At 42.4% G+C, this 15,058-nt stretch overlaps 1 protein-coding gene across 2 annotated transcripts in view; it reads left to right on the top strand.

The window, feature by feature from the left end:
• The window catches only part of SLC35F3 (solute carrier family 35 member F3), a 179,856-nt gene that overhangs the window by 124,275 nt on the left and 40,523 nt on the right, over positions 1–15,058 (top strand). For both annotated transcript variants that reach the window (XM_027685297.1, XM_027685305.1), the window contains one exon: positions 7,939–8,263. In XM_027685297.1, coding sequence (XP_027541098.1) covers positions 7,939–8,263 — 325 coding nt within the window. The remainder of the gene's footprint in view (positions 1–7,938; positions 8,264–15,058) is intronic.

The following is a 15,058-nucleotide window of genomic DNA, read 5'->3' as shown; positions in this document are numbered from 1 at the left end:
ATCTGTGAGTAATACTTTAGGATATGGGAGTACCTGTTACAAGAAACTTAGGCCTATTTGGTACAGTGCTATCAGACATATTTCCTCAGACAGGAGGACAAGAGAATCATCTTTACTGCCAATGAACCAATAGTCCTATTTTCTGCCCTGCTGAAATTAAGGTGAGATGATCAGACAAGTTTGAATATCCTGCATAGATAATCATAGCACTTTTATAATTAGTTAATTTATACTATGAATTCCTATAGCAAAAGAGGGTCTGAACTCAGAATGCTTTTTTCGTGCTTTGAGTTCATGGTCATGCAGTTTTCCCCATTTTCAGATATCTACATCCCTTATTCTGTAGCCTGTACCAAATTCAGACCTTCTGACCTAATAGATTAATAGTCTGGTTTGTTCTTTAAAATAACTGTACTGTGGACTTTAAAACTATTTTCTGTATTGATTTATTCTTAATTTAGTCATGCCATTTCATGATCAAATTAAGTCAAATTATTTTTATCTGCTACTGTAAGAGCAAAATATTTAAAGAAAGTCCTTTAAACTTTCCCCGAATAGCGTCTAAAAACGCATATGTGCAATGCTGTGTTGATGCAATATTCTCATTTAAAAACTGATTTAATAAAGTTGTATGGAGTTTTGTCATTTTTCCATTATGTTACATTAATTGATATTCATTAAAAAATATAATACTGATCTCTTGGACCTTCAGCCCCAACCATGGTTGGAAAGTTAGCGAAATCTGAGCAAACCAAAAGTCATTGCAATGCTGAGTGTTGCAGTCCCACCCACCAGCCACCCACAGGGACTCACAGCTTTCCTGTAGAAATCCAAGAGCAGCTTTCTCAAAAATCACATACACAGCTGCCATATGAGGCCCAACCAGAGGTCTGTTGGGTCCTCCCTCCAGCTTGGTGGAATTGATTGGGAACATGTATTTTCTAGCCTGAGATTCATCTCGCGGAGTGTGGGTGTGCTGACAGCTGCGGATGTAGGGGAAAAAAATTCTCTTTTTTTTCTGCTTTGTTCCTAGTAATTTTTGGCAGTTATTTTGCCTTTTTGGCTGTTCTTGAAACACTGAGTTGCCCTTTTCCTGTGAAGAGCTCAGGATCCCTGGTGGCAATGGCCAGAGCACATCACTGAGTGTGCAGCATGTGGGTAGTTTGCTCCCACCTGCACCTCTCTATCAGCACACTTCTCCATCTGTTGATTTATGACCCAGTCATGTAGCCTGTCAACCCCCACAGCTGACCATTGCCCTCACTGACCTGCCTAGCTTCACATTGTGAGGAAAATTTGTTTCCTCATGGCTCACCCCTTTGGTCAGGTTACTTGTGCTTAATGGTGGAGAGTGCAGGTCCCACAGCAGACCTCTGCAGAGCTTTGTCCACTTACCCCATTGCTGTATTTACTCCTCACTGGTTTCCTGTCTTGCACTGAGCCTTTTATCCATTCCAACACCACCTCTGTCTGCGTATTTTCTGTAAGGCCCTTTGGAGTGAGATTTTATCAGAAGCCTCTTAAAAATCTAAAAGGGTACCTGCATCTCCCTTATTGATGTGCCTGTTGACCACTGTCAGAGAACACTGTTGAGGCTGTAGGATGAATCATCTAGTTTGCCCAGTAGATAATGCCGAGCAGAGACCTGTGCTTTATTCCATCTAAGATGCCCGTCCCTAACTATTGCTCACTCTCTTTATCACTTACCAGTCTGTTTCAGAGCTGAGTTGGCAGCTAAGTGGCTGAAACTTTTCCTTCAAAAAGTGGAGGTGGAGTGTGTGCTCCTCTTCAGTAGCTCAGTGCATAAAGCAGCCTTCTACCCCACTGCCAGAAGGAAGTGCCCTAACCCACAGGCCCTCCGACGCCAGGGGAACCCAGATATCAGCAAAGCTGGTCTGCTCAGAATAGAAGACATGCTTATTTATTGGGAAAGCATGAATTGAGGAGGTCATTTACCCAGAGGAGAAAAAGTGAGGCTCTAGGCCTTGTTCCAGTGACTACCTGATACAGAATGAAAATATTTCTTGGAGATGACCCCTAAAACTTTCAAATGTGTCTTTGAATCCTGACAGGGTCTGTGTGTAAGAGAGGCACTTGGGTGTTAGGAGTCATGATGCTTTGGGATGCCCAGGAACATATTCTTTGGCATTTGATGAGCTCTAGGGGGATTGGGAGAAGGATGCAGCTGGTATAAGCAGCTTTGGCAAAGCTAAAGCTAATTTGGAGAGGGAGGTAATGTCTCTTGATGCAGAAGTTAGGCTGTGCGTGCTCTCATTACTGATCTGTGCAGGAAGGTTGATACATGGGGATTACTGGGTTCCGAAATGAAATATTAACAGTTCCTTAAAAACAGCTACCAGGATGACCTGTGAAAGGAGAGGTCATCAAAGACAATGGCACAAAAAAGCTGCACTAGCTATTAGGTGATCTGCCAGGTGACAAGTGAGACCCTACAACCTCCTCACCTGACCGACTGTGAAGAAAATACCTGGGCAACATATCTGAATAAATACTAACATTTCAGATTTAGACAACTGCAATGGCAATTAGAGACATAAATCACTTCATGGATTTGGTATTTCATCTCCTCTTCACAGGAAGATGCCTCATCTGGTTTTTAACAGCTTAGCTTAAAAATCCTGAACATCAAAATAATTCATAGTTAGTGTGGTGGGCAGGAATGGGATAAAAACAAAATCTGAGGAGTTTGTGAGTCTACTACTGAGGCAAATAATATTGTGCGTTGAGAAAACCACCATCAGAAGTCATCTTGTCTGTTCTCAGGTGTGTTGGAACTAATTGTCTCCCACTGATCTCCCCATGTAGTAATTATTGGGTGAAGAAAAGGTCACCCAGCATTCCAAGCTCTGAGAATACACCTTGGTTAGCGTCCAGCTCTGATTCCCCTGCATGTCACGTATTTCTAGAACTCTAACCACGCTGAGAATCAGGCACTGTCTTGCAAGACTTGCCTCAGCTCCCTCTCCTCTCTATGATAAGCATATAGAGATGGGCTAACTCCAATGGAATGAAGTTCAACAAGGCCAAGTGCCAGGTCCTGCACTTTGGCCACAACAACTCCCTGCAGTGCTACAGGCTGGGGACAGAGTGGCTGGAGAGCAGCCAGGCAGAAAGGGACTTGGGGGTGCTGATCGACAGGAGGCTGAACATGAGCCAGCAGTGTGCCCAGGTGGCCAAGAAGGCCAATGGCATCCTGGCCTGCATCAGGAACAGTGTGGCCAGCAGGAGCAGGGAAGTGATCCTTCCCCTGTACTCTGCATTGGTGAGGCCACGCCTTGAGTATTGTGTTCAGCTCTGGGCCCCTCAGTTCAGGAAGGATATTGAGGTGCTGGAGCGGGTCCAGAGAAGAGCAACGAGACTGGTGAAGGGACTTGAGCACAAGTCCTATGAGGAGAGGCTGAGGGAGCTGGGGTTGTTTAGTCTGGAGAAGAGAAGGCTTAGAGGCGACCTCATCACTCTCTTCAACTACCTGAAGGGAGGTTATAGCCAGGCGGGGGTTGGTCTCTTCTCCCGGGCAACCAACAATAGGACAAGGGGACATGGGCTCAAGCTCTGCCAGGGGAGGTTTAGGTTAGATGTTAGGAAGAAATTCTTTACAGAGAGGGTTATCAGGCATTGGAACGGCCTACCCAGAGAGGTGGTGGATTCACCATCCCTGGAGGTTTTTAAAAAGAGATTGGACGTGGCCCTTAGTGCCATGATATAGTAATTGGAGTTGGATCAGGGGTTGGACTAGATGATCTTGGAGGTCTTTTCCAACCCAACCTATTCTATGATTCTATGATTCTGTGATATTTTTGCAAGCTCTACAAACTTGTTCTGTGCAATGCTCAAGCAGTTACAAAACATCTGAGAGGCTGCTTAAGTTGAAACACATTCATAGCCTGGGGAAGCTGGCAGAGTTGTGCATTATCATTAGGTACATGTTTTGGTCCCTAGTAGATAGGACCTTGGTCTGTAAGGGTCACTTTGTCACTCTGAAGGGTTGACAAGGGCACCCAGCACTTGTGTAATACTTCTTCCACTCATTTGCTGACTAGCTGACAACAGCTAAAGCAGGTCACTGATGACAGCTAAATATGTTTATGTGGTGCTGCACAGCTCTGAGTCCACCAGTTCTGTCTGTGGTGGCTTTACTATTTGTTCTTGACAGCAGTGGTGGAGAGATGGGACTCATCTCACCCAGCTTCAGACACCCACACAGGAGACACCAACTTCAAGCTTATTGCCCCAGACTGTTTAGAGCTGGTGGAGAGAAACAAGCACTCAGAAAGGATGATTCATCTGGCTTGTTTTAATCGTCTACTTTAGGAGATAAATCGTGCTATGGAAATGTCTTTTTTCTGTCTACTAACTATGCAGAAAGTGTAAATCACTGTCTCAGATACACAAGTCTGTGCAGCAGATGTCTCAAACTGAGAAGATGAATGCCACCTTTGGTTTTATCAGTATTTTTATCGTATTTTTAACATGCACATTGAGGTACAGTGTGGTCCTACAGTAAGCCTTTAGCTGGCTAGCTATGCACAGGAGTCTTAAGACTCTTGTCCAGACTTTTGAAGAGGTCTGGACAAGCCATTTAAAAGTGTTAGAGAGTGAGCAGCTTTTCAACCAGTGTGGGCTTGATGTCACCCCATCTGCGCACCTGTGGTTTCGTTGAGGAGAATGTCCCCAGTGGAGACATAGGGACTAGGCGGGGAAAGCTACAGCTCTGGGTGTTGTGTGTGCCAACTGGCAGACAAGTGCCCCACATGGTAAATGACAGGATGAGACCACATGGGTGTATATCATCTGTAGCATCCATCATATCCAAAGACAATCTGGCTTTTGGGGGCAGATCGTGTCCCAGATATCCTTCAGGACAGGAAGTCTAGTGGAAAAGGCTGTGCCAATTTGGCATCTAGCCCTCCGGCAGCACAAGCAATACAGTTTCACTGACAGATACTATAGACATTGACAGATATTACAAGTCTCTGCTTGTAACTGTTAATCACCAGGACAGTGATTTTTACCCCTGTCATCATGACACCCATTATGTCTGGGATGAGTTTTTACCCACTCCAGCATGTAAATGCATGAAAAGAATGAGCATCCCTAGAAATTTAACCCTTGAGGTGCAAGATCACTTTAGAAGTGATGCATGCAGTATTGTCTGTTGCTGAAAGTGAATGTTTCTGTTGATGGGTTTAACACAAAATTAAATATAACTGAATAAGTAATTTTGCCTGTGTAGCAGAGAAAACATCAGTAAAGTTTAGCTTTAGGGAATAATTGCCATGGAATAGAGTTTAAAGGCAGTGATATTCATGCAAGCTGTCCAGATGAACGGCTGGGCTCCTGCGTATGTGCACAGTACAAGGGGGACCAGGGTGAGTGGCTTCAGCCCTTGGTGGGGAGAAGATCTTCTCTACAGTGTCTGCAATGGGCTATCTATCAACACTCTATTACTGGATGTTGAGTGTCTGGTGCATCAGACAGTATAGCTGTGAGTTCCCCCCTTCTCAGAGACTGCCAAGACTACTGGTATCTTGCTGTCTCGGTGATCATGATCGATTTATATTTTAGAAAAAATAATACAGCTTCAGTGTTGTGATTCAGAGCACCTACTCATCTTGAGATCTCGTATACCCTAGTGGCTTAAGGTGTTCCCTCATGTTGAATGTCTTCAGCAGGAGTGGTTTAAATCCTGGTTTCCTGTTTCCTAGGGGAATAACTGCAGAAAGACGAGCATGGCAGATACTCCGCTGTCTTCTAGAAGGAGGAACATTTTTGCCTACCTCTCCAAGTAGTTTCAGAAATGTTAACTCTGAGTGCAGTTGCATTGCCACAGAGGCACAAACTCCTCCTAAGCTCATTTGGTGCCCTGGCTTCATGGATTCGCTTTTTTCTGTGCCCAGAAATCCTGGTGGTCCATGGGAAGGATGCTGGAGTTTGTTAGACTGTGTGAAGTGTTTGGTGTTGCAGTGACAATGCCCCGCAGAAAATCTTGAGAGGAAGGAAAAAATTCAGTGATCACTGAGTGGTGGACAGCAAAGAGAGTGCTGGCAGGTGCCCATTACATGGTGTGATTAAAAGAAATGTGTACTATTGTTCAGTAAACTGAACCCTGACTGGCTGTGCTGCAAGTTACATTAGCATTAGGCAAGAAGCATTAGTTACAAGAAATGTATTACTAAGAAAATGCATTAGAATTATTTTGTATGAGCTAAGGGTTCACAGGCAGTATTTTTTCAGTTCTAGCTTCTTTTAACATTTGGCAGATAGCTTGTAACCTTTTTATTATGTGTTTAATACAAGGTCACATTAACTTTGAACAGTTCATTGGCCTGCTGGTGCATCTCCTGTTATGTGAGAGGCTGCCCACACAATCTTCTATTGAAAACTGAAGTAGGTCGAGAGATCAGCAACATCCCATCTCTCTCAAAGCCTCTCAGAAGGGCTAGATGTTTATGCTTTGACTGCTGTACACTGTCAAACAGAGACCACGGTTTTCCTGTTATCAAATACTGCTTTACTAGGCAAACTAATGGTGCTCTTAGATCAGATCATGCATTCCTTATCTGTAAAGAAATAACTAAATAGTTATTTCCATAGAAAGAAACCTTTTCTTTCATAATGTATTAGTTCATGTAAATACCAACTTAGGTTAACCTGAAATAAGAGGTTTTAAGAGATTTTCCATTCCAAATACTAATTCTCACCAATATAGGGAAGGATTTTTTTTGTGTGTGGATCTGTCTTAGTCTACCTTGAATATATATAAATGTTGGCAATAATATAGTCTTTCATTGTCCTGGCTGTGTTTTTGTCTTTCAATGCGTGCAGTGACTTCTGGACACTTTGGAAGCTGTAGATTCTTGGATTTCAACATGAATTACTGTTGCATCCTCCTTCAAGTGAATGGACCAACTAAACTAAAGTCAGCCTGTAGAGGAAATAACTGCTGAGTGTTGCATGTGGGTGACTGACAATTGTAGCAGGTGTTGAATGGGGTGAATTTAAGAAAAACAGGTAGAGAGCCCTAAAGACAGTGGCCTGCTGCTGAGGTCTGTCAGCACATTTTGATCTCTGTGAGAACTGAACCACCTAACCTCACTTTGCTCATTCATTCACAAGCAGAATACATTATCTACTGATAGTAGATATAGCCCTGTTATAGCAGGGCTATAACAATTCGTGTTTAAGGATGTAATGGGCAAGGTTTTTTAGGAGAAAAATTTCCAACAGCATGCTAGGCTCAGTTATAACAGGGCAAAGCTCCAGTCCAGTGTCATTTGGTGCAGGACTCGAGCTAAAAAGTGTTAGAGTTGCCTGGTCAGAGATAGACTTCAGGGCAGCCTGTGGGTTGCCATCTGGCTACAATCTCAGGAGACCTGTTTTTCTAGGGATTACTGAAATGTCTGGTGATCTAATTCAGTATTAATCGTGCTACTTATGGTGCAGTGATTGTGTTTAACTTCAAGATTAAATACATTGTCCCCCCTCTCCTTTTAAGAAACACCACATTCCATAAACTGCCCATTTCCACATTTTCCAAGACAGTAACAATTTCAAGTGTTGTTGTAATCCCCTTTATTAAACTCAATACCATATTTTTCATTCATTTACACATCCTAACAGCAGGAGTTTAAGTGGTGTGTTAAGCCTTTCTATGTACATCAAAGCAACATGTAATTTTCATTTCCATTTTACCCAGTGGCTTCTAAATCTAGAGGTGATAATTGTTATTTGCATTCTAATTATGCCTCAGTTGAACCAGAGACTTTGCAATGATCTAAAAACAAAGGACATTTTGTGGCAGGATCTGGTGGGTTCTTTTGCTCCTAAAGCTCCACGTGACTTGAGAAGGGCCTAAGATTTGAAAACTAAAATGCAGGATGGATTTCCTTAGTAAGCCATGTGTTTTCTTCTCCCCAGGGGATGAGCGCTCCCGGGAGTCTCCAGCCCCAGCTGAAGCACAGATGCAAGCTGGGACGGAAGGCGGTGGAAGGGTGAACCGCTGTTGCTGGAAATGCTCCGTGACACAACTCAAGAAGATTTTCTGGGGTGTGGCCGTGGTCCTGGGTGTCTGCTCCTCTTGGTCAGGTTCAACCCAGCTAGCAAAATTGACCTTTAAGAAATTCGATGCACCCTTCACTCTAACATGGTTTGCAACAAACTGGAACTTTTTATTCTTTCCTTTGTATTATCTTGGACATGTTTTTAAGTCAGCTGAAAAGCAGTCTCCAAAGCAAAGATACAGGTATGGAAACTTTAGTTTTTAATCCTGTGGCTCTTGCATGCTGCTCTACATTTAGCAGACGTTTTGTTCAAATCAGTCAGTTAAATTGAACTTGTGTTTGCTTTCCTCTCCAGATTTGTTAAAGGATGGACTAAGTTCATTGTATGTCCTATGCTAGGTGCTATGTTATAATTCCTAATATGATTTCACTCCAGCAGTGAGAAATCCAGATTTATTTTCAACACATAGAAATCATGTAATGAAAGTCCACATTTTCTGCAATTATTTATCAAGAGTTTTCTGTTCTAAACCTCTGCAAGCATAATTTTTTTCATTAATATCTCCTTCCCCTACCCACGGCTGACTTCTGTGACAGCCTCTGAATAAGCTAAGTAAGCTTTTCTTTTCCAAACTTGGGACTAGAGCAGGGCCTTGAATAGCTGAGTGAAAAGTGCTGCAGTATTTTCCTGGCACTATGCCCCTGACATCAAAGGCCAAGCTCTGATCCCAGTTAAACTTGAGCTGTTGTGTTTATTTCCGGGAGGAAGCACAGTCATAACCAAAGGCAGCACTTTGTCTTCAGCACACCTTGTCTTTATAGCAAGCCAAACCCACAAAGCCTGAGGACTCGTGGAAAGCCCTGAGTGCCCGTCCACTGTGAGGGGCTGAGGATGCTCTGGCTGCATGAAGGACTGCCTCTCGGTGAGCGCTCCCTCAGCTCAGCTCAGCTCAGCTCATTTTGGCCTGAGAGGTGTCTGAGACAGATGGAATGACTCAGCCATCAAGATGTCCCATGTCAGAGAGCTTCCCCAATACGTGGAAGGATGTGAACAACGTTTTCCCCTTCTGTTACACAGTGGGGCTCATAGCCTTTTAATGAAGTAGCTCAGAAAAGTAAACAGTACAGAAGTACACATTTCTCAGCTCCCAGCTGCACAACAGCAATATGGAAACTTACTGCAGGAAGAATCTACCAGGCTACTCAGGAAATGCTCTACCTCAGATGACGAGGGTTAAGATCATAAATGCTGAAATTTTGCTACTCAGCCATCATTACAGTTTCTTCATCTTCTAAATAATTTGGGGCTGCAGATAAAGGATATCACCATCCACTGCAGATTCTAGAGCAGTATCCAGAAGTTTTAAAGGCATCTTTATAAGATGCCATGTTTCCTGTGCTTTAGTCTTCAGGTTGTATTTGTTGTTTACTCTACAGCACAGGTGCTTCCTTTAGAGATGAGAGGAGTATGAAGGTTACAGAAAGCTACAGTTTAATCTGAAAACAGTAACAAAATCTAGCTCAAAAGCAACTACCTTTTGTTTCTTTGTTTTTAAGTATTTTTCTTCCCAGCTGCTCTCCGATAATGTTTTAAATACTGCTGAATTCTGGGGTGAGTGGTTGTGGTTTGCCAGATCCCTGGGGTTAAAACCAGAGCATTATACTCTGTTCCTGCAGTAAATTGATACGGTTGGTAGTTTTATGTCTTCCATTTAATTAAATGATGGCTGAGTTGAAGAGCAGGTGCAAGCCCTGCAGCCTATTTGGGATGCAGGGGAACATCATTAGCAGTAAGCTTGCCCAGGCTTAGTAAAGAATGTGCATTTGTGTATCTGACCAGCAGATTGAATAGGGTTAACTTACAGAGGTTTTTCTGGGTGTCAGGGTAGACTTGTGCATTTGGAGATATGACTGTGGTTCCTAGCTCTGCTGCAGATTTGTTCCATGGTTTGCAGCAAGTCACTGCAGACCTCTGATTTCCCTGTACTCTCTGTTCTTTTGGATGAGAAAGTCCTTTAGGGAGGAGGGAGGACTGCCCCTTACCATATGTTTTCGTAGTGTCTGCCTCAGCATGTCCACTGTCTACGCTGAGACCTTTCAGTGGTGTTGCACTAAGAGTTACAGTGAAAAGAATTATGATTCATCTGCTTTCTCCATTACAGCTGAGATGTCACATGCATGTACATCAGAAAACCCGAGCATTGAGTTCCAGTCTTTCCTCTTAATTATTCCTCCTTTTTGCATATTATGTGTGCAAATATAGAAAGAAAGACATATACAGAGACTTTGCAGCTCTATATGAGGCAGCACCATCTTCAGGAAAGCTTGCGCTCCAGGTGTGGTTGGACACTTTAGGTAGACATTTCATGGACTTCTGGATAGTTAAAAGAAGACAATTCTGACCTGGAGCTGTAAAGAAACTGGCATAATCACTTTCTGCTGCTTTTATCCTTCGCTTCCATCTATATTTTATATATTTTCTGAGCTCTCTGGCAGGAATTTAAACGAGATAAATGAAAAGTTGGTAGTGGGAGATGGTGGAAATATGATATCTAATTCACCTTAGCAGTGAAGCAGTAAAAGAAGAGATTCTCAGATCTTGCCTACACAGGTTGCTAAAATCCACAGGCACCTGGTGATTTTTGGCCACAAAGCTCCCCAAGGACACCTGCGCAGCCACCTCCTCCTCAGTGGGGCTGGGCAGCTCAGCCTCCCCTCCATGTGGCACAGGCAGTGCCTTCACACTGCTCCTTCCTCAGGACGCCGGAGCCGGCAGATGTGCTTTGGGCTACCTCCCTGTACACTTACCGAGCATGTAAAGAACAGCAACCACTAGGAAAAATATACAGAAGGGGGATCATAAAATGTAGCAACAGTGAATAGATTATATGGTTTATTATGGTTTTAAAATTTCTGTTGTATCCTACCAGTATGTATGCTATGCTGTAAATGCATGAATTTTTATGTTTTGTAGTCTCACAGACAAACATACGGGTTTGGACATGAACCAGTTTCAAGCTACACAGATTTTTTTTTCCCCTTACGTAAAATAGTAGTAAATTTGCAACCAAAATTTTATAGTGGTACATTGAATGCAAGAGCAGGTTTATTCAGTTTCTTTATAAGATTTTGAGTATTAGACCACAAGCAAAGTATTTGTTAAGGATTTACGATTGACCCATATTGCATGGTAAGGAGCTTTAAGCTGAAGTAGACTATCAGTTGTGTCCACAGCATGGGGAGAGAGTCACTCTTCAAAGCAAACCAGAACTCATGCATTCACATCCAAACTGCTCTAGGCTCGCTGTGCAGCTCCATCAAATGCCAGAGTTGTGCCTAAGTGTAGACAGCTCAGGAAGAACTTCTCCCATGGTTGCTACGAAGGATGTCATGCCCTATGGCAAGGAGCTGCATGTGCAGGAGTGGTAAAAGAGCTCTGGCAGGCCACAGAAGAGCATGCCAGGTTCTGCTCACTAGCTTAAAATAAAATTATTATAACTAAATTATTATTCATTTCAACCATTGTCCAGTCCAGAAATAGCACATGCAATGATTTATCCACCTAATGGATCATTTAAGAGTACTTCATAGTTTTTGCTTCCAAACTGCTTTATAAAATGACACATTTAATCTGATGTGCTATCCTTCATCATACCTACATTATTAATTTATGAGGTAACATAAATTAAAAGCACTAGGGCTTAAAACACCCTGGCTACATGAAAGATTAAATTAAAACCTCTGTAAGATATTGCTTAGCTTTCCATATCTTTAGGCAGGACAAAACACACCTTTTATAAAGATTGACCCTGTGTGTGCCAGCTGGGGGAATAACAGAGGGATGCATTCACATTTTAGAAGGAGAATACCTCAGAAAGCCTATTTATTTTGATGGTATGGTCTTACCAAATGATTTTTTGAGAAGGAAAGGACAGGACTTTCAAGAATGGTTTGCATGATTATTTATTTATTTATCATTTAGATCTTGTTTTATTTCATAAAGCATCAGGACCAAAGAAAACACCAGAAGCTAGAACTAAATGTCTTCTCAAACCTTGAATGCACCTAATGTTTTGGGTGAATGAATCATCACACGTACCTGTACTGATCTGCAACTATGTTTGAACTTATTTTAGAATGTTCTTTTTCACTGAATCATAGTTTTGTCTCTGTACTACCCCCAAATTAGCTGCCACTAATTCTTAAGAATTTGAAGGTTTTTCTTTGAAAATAAAGAAAAAAGTTGCAAGTATCACCAAACTATTGTTATGCCCTTGAAACTGAACAAAAATACTGGCACAACAATGGTAGAGGACTAATGTAGTAATCACTCTGATTCACCAGCTCATTGAGTTCACAAGAGTCACTTTTGATTTATATGCATATGGGCTCAGAATCAAGATTTGGCTCTTCAGTGGCCACAAAGTTGCAGCGTCATAGCTTCACTTGAGGTCCTGGAGAATGTGAGCCAGTTCCTAAATGTGTTTCACTTGTGTTTCTGCTACCATGGAGGAGACGAGACACTAGTCCAGCACGCCTAGTAATTCAAGAAGTTTATGAACATGCAACTCACTGCACCATGGGTACTGCCCTCCTCTTCTACAGCAGGCAGAGAACCTCGCCACGCAGCACTGGTAACCAATGCCCTGGCCACAATGAAACTCTAAGGGGAAGGAAGGTCAGAGCCTGATTTGGTGTGACTGGATGCGTTTTTACTCTTGACTTTCCTTGTTTTGTGTTCATGAGTGTCTCTTACCCAGCAGCATTAAAATGTTGCAGTGTGGTTAACTTTTGGCATCCTACTGATTTATATTACTACTTAGGTGGGAGCTTCACCACCAGAGCAAACAGCATTAAGAGACTCATAAATAAGCTATGGAGGCATCAAGACATGACAAGTGCAAGTGTTTTTAGCAAATGTCACCCAATGAAGCATGTCTTCTTTCAAAAAACTTCAGTTTATAAACTCTAATTGTCTAATTCAGTACATTATTCTTAAAATAATACCTATTTACTTTGTGTTCCTCAAAATAAAATCACAGTTCAAGTTCACATTCACTTCTTGGGAAAACTAAAAATAATAATTAGGAAAACCAACCAAAGAACAAAATGAACCATTGAAATTCTTACCCGAGTTAAACAGATAAGAGTTAGGAGTAACTCCAGATTAAATCAGTTTGATCTTTGCAGCAATCTGTCAGGACTTACCTTTGTGCGTGGTATCAAAGCGATTAATTAAAAGAAGATGTGGCTGTTGTGCAAGAGGTTTATGGTATTCATAGTCATCTCTATCTCTCCCACAGTTGTCCAAGCTGCTGGTGGTGTTGTGTTTTTGATGAACCACTGTATCACCTTTCAGACTGCTTTCAGTGGATCTGCTCAATTTCTTCTGGGGGTTCTAGCTGAAGACAAGGTCAAATTGTACAGTTAGCAAGTAGTAGTATTAGTGAAACCTTCTGCTGGAACAGTGTGGTGCTTTTGGTAGTGGCAGCGCTGGTGGACATCTGTCCAGTGTCCAACCTGCTCTATGTACAGGGCTAAGCTCTGTCATGGAGCATTCATTTGAGCTTAGCTCAGCTGAATCTCAAGCCACAGAGCTCAGGGTGATGCTGTTGTCAAGTTCTGTTTCTCAAGTTAAGTAGTTCTCTCTTCCTGATGAAACCTGTGGTAGCTGCTGTTTCTTTCCTTTTGAAAAGGAAAGTGTGTCCCCATGGGATGTGGGATAGGTGTGTTGCCACCCCACAAGAGTTCTGAAGGTGGCTTTTCACTGCTGACTTGCCATAATACAGCCTTGCTGCACAATTGCCAGATGATTGCATAAGTCGTCATTTCAGCAGCTTCCTTAGGGAGACTTGTTTTCTTAGGTGATTAAAGATTAATGTCATGGTTTCTTGCTCATAAAGTCTCCTGAAAAACAAAAATTTCTCAGCCAGCTGTCAAAAATATGCTCTACAGGCTACCTGTTCTTGAGAAAATAACAGATCCAGAGTTTTTCTGGAGTAGCCTCCTGTTCACATCAGTCTCCTCTACACACTGAAGACAGTACCAGGAGTTAGATTAGGGAGGAAATGTGCCACAGCTAGCTTCTCAGTGTCATACTGGGTATTCCAGCACTGCTGGCTTGAAGCTGAATGCCTGGTTTCCCCCCAGAATGCATGGGGAGAGCAAATATCTACAGTGGAAACACAAATGTGAGGCATGTAAGGTAAACAGCAGGAAAGGGTGAGGGGAAAGAAAAGAGATGTTGGTCAAACTCACTGTTGTTGGGTGCCCTCCGCCTTTGCAGAGTCTGGCACGTAACTAGAACTGAGATGCTCCTCCTCTTGATATCTTCCATTGAAAAGCCTAAAAAACTGCTCCTGGACCGTGGTGGAGGAGGTAGTTTTTCTCTCCCTCAAATGGATAGTATGGGAGCTTGGTACCTACATTAGACTCATGATGTGAGTGGCTGGCAGAAAGCCACAAAACTAATGTCTAAATCCTAACTTCTCTGGAGGTAGCTTTCACAATGGTAAGCCTGTATGGTGGACTCAGAAACGTAAAGGTGGCATTTATATGCTTACCTCCCTTTCTAAACCTACCCCAGCTTTTACATCTCCTGGAAATACCTTAAAGAGATTTCCTTTAAAATTCTGTTTGACTAGTTTGCTAATTCCTTCTATTCAGGTAGCTAACAATGTTTCTGAAAGCTTGTGTCTTAGCTTTTGTGAGAAAATGGTCATGGGTCCTTCTTCAGGAAACCAGTCCTTCCTAATTTAGCCTCACAGTTTATACTTGGAGTTTGCATTTATTTTTCAGGCCATGATGTTCTGGAAAGCTCTTAACATTCATGTCCTGTAAAAAGCTTTCCCTTAATCGGAAGATCCTTCATCTCTTGAGAATCACCTCTTCTGGGTTTTTAGACCTTTGTGAAATGTTAATTGAGAATAAAAATTGGATACTTCCTGATCAGGAGAAACCCATGTTCTTTAATCTTCAGACTGGTTTGCAAAATCATTCCAAGGATGTTTGAATTAAGTGGTGTCCTGTAATTTTTG

The sequence above is a fragment of the Neopelma chrysocephalum genome, unplaced genomic scaffold (assembly GCF_003984885.1).
Source record: "Neopelma chrysocephalum unplaced genomic scaffold, ASM398488v2 Primary Assembly neopelma1_23, whole genome shotgun sequence".
NCBI lineage: Eukaryota > Metazoa > Chordata > Aves > Passeriformes > Pipridae > Neopelma > Neopelma chrysocephalum.
Note: the sequence above shows the minus strand (reverse complement) of the source record. Positions and strands in the feature narration are given on the sequence as shown.